At 34.2% G+C, this 10,956-nt stretch overlaps 1 protein-coding gene across 1 annotated transcript; it reads right to left on the bottom strand.

Moving 5' to 3' along the window:
* Window positions 1-1,810: 1,810 nt before the first annotated feature.
* Window positions 1,811-9,451, bottom strand: LOC109147672 (putative E3 ubiquitin-protein ligase LIN-1). The gene is made up of 14 exons (XM_019295297.1): window positions 8,631-9,451; window positions 6,087-6,314; window positions 5,918-6,009; window positions 4,730-5,854; window positions 4,516-4,660; window positions 4,189-4,443; window positions 3,782-4,088; window positions 3,568-3,692; window positions 3,123-3,371; window positions 2,915-3,037; window positions 2,705-2,815; window positions 2,460-2,606; window positions 2,127-2,372; window positions 1,811-2,043 (listed from the first exon to the last, which is right to left on the bottom strand). Exons 1-14 carry the CDS (start codon window positions 9,402-9,404, stop codon window positions 2,026-2,028), a joined length of 3,945 nt encoding a protein of 1,314 aa, XP_019150842.1. The 5' UTR covers window positions 9,405-9,451; the 3' UTR covers window positions 1,811-2,025.
* Window positions 9,452-10,956: the final 1,505 nt, after the last annotated feature.

The following is a 10,956-nucleotide window of genomic DNA, read 5'->3' as shown; positions in this document are numbered from 1 at the left end:
TATATATATATATATATATATATATATATATATATATATATATATATATATATATATATATATATATATATATATATATATATATCAAGGTTGCAAAAATCGCGCCTAGGCGTCCAGTCGTTGCCGCGAAGAAGGCCGGAATCGGCCTCCTCCGCGGCCGGCCGGCTAGGCGGCCGCCTAGCCGGCTGAACCGGCGATTTATTATTATTATTATTATTATTTTTTTGGCGTTTTAAAATTGTGAAAACTTCGGGAATGCATAACTTTTGACTCGGTTATCCGTTTTGGATAATTTTTTTTTTCAAATCGCGTATTTTTTCGAGATCTATCCACCGCAAACAATCGAAGGCGGTTTGGTCCACTAATTTCTCAAAAAAATGCTTCTTTAGCTCTTAATTTTAGTTTTTTATGTATTTACATGGTTTAAACAATCTTTTGAACACTTTTACAACCACTTTCGTAAATAGTTTCTAAGAAATAACTATGGAAACCTTATGCTTTATTACTAAATTTTAAAAAATTTTAATTCTTAATTTAAAAAAATAAATAATAAATAAAAAATAATAAAATAATAAAATAAAAAATAAAAAAAAATCGACGCCTAGGTGCTAGGCGCCCCCTTGCCGCCTAGGGAGCGCGAGGGGGCGCCTAACGTGTTTTGCAACATTGATATATATATATATATATATATATATATATATATATATATATATATATATATATATATATATATATATATATATATATATATATATATATATATATATATATATATATATAGTTGTGTTCGAATGAGAACCACCCTTAATGTGATAATGTGATGACTAATCATGTGCGTTCGTTTTTTAATTTGAATGGACCAAAATTTGACTCCCTAAGATGGCATGAATTGATTTATTATGTTTATTATTATTATTTTTTTTTTGTTAAAGTGGGGTAGTAGTGTCTTTTTCTATTTTCTTTTTAAGTGTGAATGCATAGTGATTCTTAGCCAAATTTATTTTCTATTTTCTTGGATCATCGCCGTTGTGATTTAGAGTCACAATTTCTTCATCATCAATTGAATGTTTGTTCATGAAAAACATGATGGACAATTTGAATATGTCCTCGCAAATGCACGAATTAATTGTCGTGATAGTGTACAATAGCAAGGGTCAAAGTCACATGAAATTAATACAATGCAATTTATCTTTTGTATCTACACTTTATATGGTGATTATAAAGGGTGCATTGTTATTTTTATTTAACCATCAATGTTAAAATTCATTAAATAGTAACAGAGTTATAAAAATTGATAATTTTATCCAATAAAAATACAATTTATAACATTTAAATTACAATGTATATCTTCATTAGTACCTAAAAAAAATAAAATAAGAACATAACCTAAATTAACATATAATGTTTTTAGATTAGATCATAGAACTCTCTATGAATTTAATATTTACCAAAAGGTTATACATACTAAGTCGATCTTTTAAGCAATGACTCATATATCCATTGATGTTAAGCATTAATATATGTTCTAAATTTTATTGAGTATATTGAAATTACCCATCAAAAGAACTTACAAACAAACAAAAAAAAACTATAATAAATTCTTATGTAATTCTACAATAAATAATTTTCTTTTATTGTATATTTTTTAAATGGCGAGACATCTATAGTCACTAATTAAAAATGTGTGAGTTGTATATTTTAATTGAACACTATATGCCCGTCAACATTTATCTGTGTTTTTTAAGATAATGAGAAACTTTCAGCTTAAAACTGGATTAAAACTTTATATCAATAAGACACGAGGGAGGTGGTGATGAAAGATGAAACCCCAAAAACTTTATTATTATGATTTGGGCAACAGAACAGTGTATACATACATTTCACAGAAAAAAGCTCAGCTCTACTATGGACATTGCTTAATTAATTATTTCTTGGTTAAGAATATAATATTGACTAATGCTTACCTTCATACTTAGCTTCCTGAATCTTTCTCCTAAACTCAACTAATTTACACACACCCACCTCTCAGCTCAAACCCCATGCCTGCAAACAAGCCAAAAACATTTGAGTTTCAACACATTTACATTATCACCAATGAAATTTATGTTGCAGTCCTCATGAATTACCAGAATTTTGCCATCAGATGTTCCAATCACCAAAACCTCTTCAGTGCTGTCTAGACCCATGCAAAGAACTTTGCCATTTGTACCTGTCTGTAATGTCTCAACTCTTGTGTGCTTCTTTTTGCACCAAACTTCCACCACCCCTCCCTTGCACCCCAAGTATATTAAGTCTGAACTCACTGCAATTGCGCGAACTTCCAGTGTTGATACCAGTGATCCCACCATCCTGTAAGTCGAAGCATCCCATATCTTTTGGTGCCCAAAAACGTTTACATGAATATAGTTAGAAATGTTACATATACCATATTGTAGTACAATAACGCGTTAAGAAAATACCTTAACTGCTGCTCCATCCATGGAGGAACCTGCTGAGTATATTAGTCCCTCAGACACTTGTAGTGCATGAATGGGACTTGATTTTCCTAATAATTTTCTTAAGCCACTTTGAATTGAGTGAACTGCTCCTGTAGCCAAATCAATCTCCTGTGGGTGGAAGAGATATATAATTTTAGTAATATCGAAAACAAATGCCCGTTTTCAGATGTTTTTTAAGGTGGTCTGGTCTGCAGTTTCTTGCTTACCTGAATGCTGTTGTCATAACAGCCACAGTACACTTTTTCATTAACAAGAGCTAAGCACTTGGCATGTTTTTGTTGATTTAGCAGTTTGGACCCTCCACTCCATGAGTGAACCTGATGTTGAAAAAGAAGTCGAAATGTATATAATGTATCAATAAAACCGGGAAAAAAAAGAATATTTCAAGAATTATATTGCAAATTTGCAATCCTTACCTTGACACCAGCTCCTTGTGGAATGAAGCATGATATGGTGTTTGAAACGACGAGATTGTTGACATGATCCTTCGTTTCGTGGACTTGTTCACACTGTATTCCTCCATTGGTGACAGACCAAACCTATGACCAACCATGATTCAACTTCAGACAATAATCACACAATTCTATGAATTTAATGTAGTAGGAACAGAAATGTCATACATACCCTCACTGTCCTATCTAGTGAGCCACTGTATAGCTTCTCGGTCGAGTGTAAAATGGCCAAGCTGGTAACTGCCTTGGCGTGTTCTCGAGTTTCTTGGATGAGATGAAGAAGACCGCCTTTTAGAGTCCACGCCTTGATGGTTCCATCCGAATGGCTAGAGAAGACCTTGAGTCCAGAGCAGACTATTGACAGAACTTCTCCATTAGCGTTACAATCTTCTTGCACGATTTCTTTATGGTTCCATAGTTCCTGTGCCCAAAAGAAAGTTAAAAAGGCTGCAGTTTTAACTTTTCCTGGAAATTGAAACATGTGCTCCATCTCAACTAAAAGCCGGGCTCTGATACCAAATTGAAGCATGTGCTGCATCTCAACTAAAAGTCTAAGCTGATAGTTGGATTGCACATTAATGGTTATATGCTCAATGGAAATGGATTGAAGAACTTACAGCACTAGATTCCTGCTCCTCCGAGAAAAGTTTTAACATGTCAACAGCCAATCTAGAGGACTTCTTAAGCTCTCTTAAACCTCTCATGATATCTTTCATGTGGGCTGTTAGATCATGCATCCCCTCTGGCAATTCAATTCACAGTATCACATGTTAGAACAGTATTCAGATAAACGAATTTATATATACTCGTACGATTTAAATGCTAACTGACCAGGATCACCGACGAAACTGTTCAGTGCAAGCAGGGAAATAGCTTTATCTTCAGTGTCCTTTGAGGACTGAAAAATAGACACAAATGGTTTCAACAAACACACTCTTGCTGCCCCTCTTATCCCCGTGTCGGGGAGAACGTTGATCGTGTGTATAAGCCAAGCAGCCGAAACGAAACAGGCTGAGAATATATCCTCATATCTACTTTGCAAGCCTGCTGCTAAAGCCTCGAACATTAGTCCAAACTCATGACTCACTAAAGCAAATGCCACCTTTCTTTCCCATTCCTCAGCAGCCTTCTCTTCTTCCTATCATTGAATTCGAAACCATAAAATAAGATATCAGAATCGTTTATCTGATTTTATAGCTCATAAATATGTACTGATACAGATATAGAGACAGTCTCACCGAGTTATCTGGATTCTCATCAGAAGAATCACCATGATGATATTGCATATGAGATTTATAACTTGTGTTAATTCCTGCAAGGTTGAGAAGAAAAGCCTGGAGAAGGGGTTTCCCGGAGTACGAAAACCTTCCTTGAAGGGACAAAATTGTTTCAGCAGCAGCTAATTGAGCAGCAGGGAAGTCTGGGTTTCTGAGACATGAGATTAATGTATCAATGGCTTCTTCTCTGTATATACTCATCTTCCTTGGTTCGGCCTACGTGTTAACATGATAATAAATTTACTGAGACAATTAAGTTACTTTGAATGTAAGGATATAAAGCCATACCAAAAGATCAAGGTGGAGAAGTAAGCCAGCAATGATGGGGCATTGATCTTGGAGAGCATTCTGCAGATACATGAGAAGGCTGTGCATTGTGCTGTATGTTCCTTCGTTCTTGATGATATGCAAGAGCTGCTCGATAAACGTCCTTCTGAAGAAACCGAATATAAGAAGAATCCATGACTATTTGCCATAAGGACTAGATATGATTAAGAATTACCTGTTCAGTTTAAGCAGCTCAGACAGGAATTGAACAATCTCGAATCTCTCTCCATCGTTTGCCTCGATGAAGCTCTCGAGAAGAGGAGTTAATTCAGCTTTTTCAGCAATCAAATTCCTGCACTCCCCGTCGGCCTTCATGCATCTCAGCAAGATAAGTCCAGCTGATTTTCTTTCTTCCATGGACTCGGCTTCCAAGCTGCCTATAATCGACTCTACTAGTTCTGCAGAAATCACCATCTTAACAGTTTCAGAAGCCTTCTCCTCCTCCTCCTCAGTGGTTCTAAGAAATTGTCCCAGGAGGAGAACTGAAGCTGATTTTGGGTTCATACACATTTCGATCAAATCCTCCTCTCTGCAGCTAAGAACTGCTAACAGGGAATTCAACATGCCCATTTCAAAGTAATTCTTTGCAAAAGGCTTTAACAGACAAATAAGCACAACGGCCTCGAGCAAGCCTTTCTTGAAAAGGGCAATAATGCATTCCACATCAGTATCAACTCTAGTCAGAGTCTGGATAACACTATTCTCTCTTGATCCTAGCTCAGCAAGGAGAAAAACTGTTCCCTTCAAGACACAAGGATCAACCGAATTAAAAAGGATCTCCACGAAGCCATTAATGACAGGAGGTTTCGAAAGCAGTGCTTGAATCTCCTTTCCTGCATTATCTTCCTGCCAAAACCTCTGGATTTGGAGAACTGCCATCTCAGAATCTTTAAGAATCTCTGATGTACAAAGGCTGGTGATAGCAAGGTGAAGATCATTAACTGTGGAATCTATAACAGCATTTTCCATCACATTCCCACGAAAAACCGAATCCATCACCCCCTGGAAGTTTGGCTCATTTTCAGAACCTAAACCTGAACTTGGATGCTGTTCTTGCCAGCTCGCGATGAGGCGTTTGAGCACATAATTCGTTTTAGGAAGGCGGGTATTCATCAACTTCTGGCGTGTAATCGGGCAAGTGGAGTTCCCCCTATCAAGCCATTCTTGGATTGCTTTTCTTTCAAAAGTCTGACCAGTCTCAAGAGTCACAGGATCATACATTATCTGAGTAGTAATGGGGCAAACAAAGTCCTTAGGAGGGGCATTCTTTCCAAAATCTCCCATGAAAGGATCTGGAGGGCTGAAATAGCACAAGTTAGAACACAAAACACAAATTTTAGGAGCTATTTAATCGCCTACATACCGGCTTGATTCTCCCAATAGAGGCTGCTGCCTTTGTTGTTTCTTGGGCTTGGTTTGTCTAGACTGAAACACTGACATCTCTTTGTTCTTGTCCTAAAAGACAGAGATGCATAGGACAATCAGTCATTAGTATAGACAGAAATGTATTCTCAGTTGTTAATATCGCCTACCTCTTTTTCAGCTTCAGAATCTGAGGAAGAAGAGTCACTCAGGTTGTCACTGGAACAGGATTCTTCTGCTGATTCATAGTCAGATTTTTTTAAGGATCTCTGCCTTGTTATTGCTCTTGGAGATACCCTTTGAGGATAAAAAGATGGAAACTTGGATAAATTTTTGTCTCTTCTGTTGCTCTTCACCTCAACCAATTCACCTCCTTCCACTGAATCACCCCATAAAGGCTGCAAGATATAGCAAGTCATCAAGAACTTTGAAAATTAAAGATTTATGTAGCAAATATTAATCTTTTTTTTTTTTTTTTTTTTTTTTTGGTAATAGTTGATTATAAGTATCGGATACATCTCTGTGAGTGGGTAACTCAAACAAGTTGGTCAGTCTATTGACTTGGTAACCATGATGTTGCGATTTTAACTCTAAGTGGGAAACAGTTTATTGACTTTCTTGGTTTGAATCGGTGAATTATGGACAACTAGACTGATTTACCTTAATTCTTTGTTGGCTAAAATTACGAACCTTTGCTGAAGCAATCACAGATTAATATCCTATGCACCTATGCCACCTAAATGACAGCCGCATGGATTTGAAAAGTTCAAATAATGCGAGTGATTGGTATCATTATTAAAATGCCTTTTTGTTTCTTTTTCTTTGTTATTGATGACTTGAAGGAGTAGACTATGAATCATAAAGCAAGCAAACAAATGAAATGCAGACAAAAATGGTAGTATATTATTTTTATAAACAAATAAAATAAAGAACACTTTCCAGTAAAATGGATCCAGACAGAATTCTGCATAAAGTTTTGGGATTTTTTTTTAAAAAAAAATTTGTAATGATATCTGGTGTCTTATTATGTGAGGCTAATTTATATTTAATCCTAATTGTATTTGTAAAGTTTGATTCTTACTCAAAGTTTAACCAATAATTATTTAACGTATCATTCATAAGAGTCATACTATAAGAATTTGAAGTGAAATAATTCCTATGTTTATGTGGTACTTTTTAATTGATTAGTTGTTCAATTCAGTCAAATTTTACTATGAACAATGCATCAAAACTCATTCATAAATAATACATACATACATAAAGGGATGTGCTAAATAAGACCAGCTATGTTTTACAAATAATGAAACATATATAACATAAATGAACTTAGAATATACATGTCTAAATAATCACCTCCAATAAATTTGTATATGCTTAAATAATGAACATTATGCTTACAAATAATGAAACTTATATATATAAATAATGAACCATAAATTTATTTCATACTATTTTGACCACAAGTACATCCAAAAAATGAACATTACGTATAAAAATAATTTACTATATACATAAAAACAATATACAATATGCATAGAAAATAATGTATCTTATGTATAGAAATAATGTACACATGCATAGTTCATACAACATTATTCAATTGATGAACAATTAACCAATTTAAAAGTGTCACATTAGATTCTAGTCGCACAGTCTAAATGATTTTGCAAGCTGTAAAATTTGTTTCAGAAACTTCAAACTTAGCTCCATTCTACAAAAGGGAAAAATCCATCTAGAAAAAAAAATTAAATAGACTTTAACTATATATCAAAATGCAATTAAACTCTTAAACTAAAAAAAAAATTGCTTTAAACGTATTAAAATGGTATAATTAACATTTTAAACATGTTACTAAAATATAGCTTGTTAATTTTGATTGAATGACATCTTATTCAAAAAAAATTATAAATTTTTTTAAAAAGTCATTGGTCCCAAAAAAAGACTTCTTCATCCAAGTCATATGAAGAAACTAACGGATTTCTCCGTCTAGATTGACATGGACGAAGAAGTCATGGAAGATTTTTCTTTTTTAAATATATAATTATTTTGATTTAAAAAATAATAATTTTAAAGAAAATAATAACAAATGTATCCTCTTGTGGCGGATGACTTAGTGGAAATAAATTATTATAGGTCAAAATGGGTTAATTGCATTATTTGAATAAATTTAAAATTTCAATTTAAGCTTATTATTTTTAGTTCAAGGGACTAATTGTATTTTGATATATAATTGGAAAACCTATTTAACCATATTTCCATTAAAAAAAGAAAAGAAAAAAAAGAAATTTGTGTTAAAATTGTTTCATTCTTCAAATTGAAAAATGGATACAAAATTTCTATTAGTTTGTAATCTCAACCCAAACGTATCCCAATATATCCAATATTGTGTGTGTATAGGTTTATATTTTATAATAGTCCATGTTTTTAAGATAAGTATTGAAATAGGGGACAAGAAATTACTTCATTTACAGGAAAATCCATAACCACTATCTGAATATGTAAGGTGAAATTCACCTTGTGAGTCATAACTAATCAGCTTAAACCAAAAAGACTGTTCCGAAAACTGAGATCTAAGATTTAATTTCTTTGCAAATACTCAGTGCAGAAAGTTTATCCTTTCCATCTCTCTCTTTGTTTATATACTCAGTACTATAAGATGAAAAGTATAGCAATAGAAGGGCAAGAATATAAGCAAATTCAAAATAAAGCATTACATTATACCGGCCATTTTTGAATCTGAATCCTCCGATTTCCATCTCCTCATTATCTTCACTGTGATGAAATTTCTCAGCCATTTTGTTCTTTCCAAGTACTACAGGTGGCGGATCCACCAATTTGTTTCCATCTTCATTTCGCAAAACCTCCATGAAATACTCTGCAAAAGCTCTGCAATTCTCGTCAAGGATCTCCTCATAACTTCCCTCCAAATCTTTCAAGTCGGAAGCTTGATCCCCGCTCATGGTTGACAGCCTCGTAGCTGACACAACTGACTGATCATCACTAGTATACTCCGAATCCAATGATGATAAAATCATAGATCTCTGCTCGTTATTCCATTGAAGAACAGGAAGTAAATGAACAAGAAACAATTCCTCGAACAGGTGGGGTGCAACTTCTAATCTTGCCAATGAAGGGTCAATGCGGAACACGTCGAGAAGTCTAAGACTAGCATCGACGGGGCGGTTGCACAGAGCGTAAACGAGCGACAAAAGGTACGAGGAAAACGGGATTTCTGAGAAAGAAAGGAGGACCTTCTCCGCAAGGCGGAGAGATGAAGTTTTGACGGAGGTGTTATTGGCTGCGGAAATTGCATTTTCGATTGTTTCAGCTGCCAGGTTGAGGTGCTTGCGGGTGGTTTGGTCGGAGGAATGGATTCTCTGGAGGAAAATGGAGGAGAGCTTGTGGCGGAGATCGGACTGCGAGAGGGTTTCCGACAAGAAATTGGCGGTGTGGCGGAGGATCACGGCGGAGCGATTGGTGGTTGCCATGGTTTATGGCTTTGTGAAGGTCTCGACTGATTTTTAACTTCTTTATGCTGGCGCGAAAGAGGTCTTAGACGGCACTGTGAAATGACAGATATATCCATAGTTTTAATCTTTCTGTTTCTTCATTTTAATTAGAGTATTTTTTTTTAGTCACTTGAAAATCCTCTATTTTGTGATCTTAGCCGGTAAATCGGTTCGAACAAAGAAGGTTAGTAGACCCAAGTTAACAATTTAATTAATTTGACTAAATTGCCCTCTTAATTAGAGAACTTTTACACATACATCTACCTAATTTGGTTAATAATCGAACTAAATTAACTGAATTTACAAAATATTTTAAACATTAACTGAACTAAATTTTCTATTTTCTAAATAAGATAAATGAATTTATTTTTTGAATAATCAAAATATTTTAGTAGCATTTAAAATTTCTAAAAATTTATAAATAAAATTTTTTAATCTATAGATTTACACTAAAAAATAGTCATTACGTTAATATATAAATCATAAAAAATGAAAAGCTAGTCTAATAGCATAATTTATTAATTATAAAAAATTTATAAACCAGCACACATATGTATACACTAACAGTTCAATTAATTGGTTAGTTGATTTGGTTACTTAATACTTTCTAACAGAATTAATTGATAACTACAATTCTTAAAAATCATTATATTAACCGTTAAGGGCGTTAACTGAATTGAAATATTTCAGTTAAAAAATAATAAAACTTGACAGTTCAGTCAGTTAACGAATTTTTCACCGAATCGTACATACCCCTAAATACATTAGCTATAAATAAAAGGTTGATTAATTGTTGCATTAAAGAACTTTATAATTTGACAATTAATTAATTTATAATATATTCGGATTAAATTTTTATTGTCTGAACAATCATTTATTATTTTTGAATACTTTTTGGGCCGTAATGGAAGAGAAACTAAAATAATAAGGTGTGCATTGCCTCGTTAATTTGCCGTCCAATGCCGGCTTTGACTCGATGCAACGAACAACGTTCGACATTTGGACATATGTTCTTTTTGCATCCAACTAAAACTAACAAGTTGCAACCTTTTTATTTATTGAGCAAAAAATAACTTTTATTAAATAGAATTAATCAAGTCACTGATATAATAAAGAAGGTAAGACTCCAATTTTAAATCAAATTGAAAGCTTGTAGCTCGAGTCAAAATGTGTAACAAAGTTTGGTGATTTCCTAATGGATTGAATTGTGACACCAATCTAGAGTTAATAATTCTATTTCAATTGATAATTAGGACAATATATGAGAAATTTGAATTGTAAGTGATGGATACCTTTGAGTAGGGTACCTATCCAGGACGACACCTTAACAGTTAGGGATCGCAGTTTGACTACGTCCTTAGAGGACGGGCGGACTTCAGTACCCTAGCCTCGGTCCAGGTGCACAGACCATTCGTCCAGCCTGGCTGGGCGACCGGTGCAAGCAGCCAATTGGGCGCAAATTATGCTCTGGATTCGTGTCCACAATGCATTGTGGACACGAGTCCAAAACGACGTCGTTTCCAGAAAAAAC

The sequence above is a fragment of the Ipomoea nil genome, unplaced genomic scaffold (genome assembly GCF_001879475.1).
Source record: "Ipomoea nil cultivar Tokyo-kokei standard unplaced genomic scaffold, Asagao_1.1 scaffold2036, whole genome shotgun sequence".
NCBI classification, from domain to species: domain Eukaryota; kingdom Viridiplantae; phylum Streptophyta; class Magnoliopsida; order Solanales; family Convolvulaceae; genus Ipomoea; species Ipomoea nil.
This window is presented reverse-complemented; position numbering and strand designations above follow the sequence as displayed.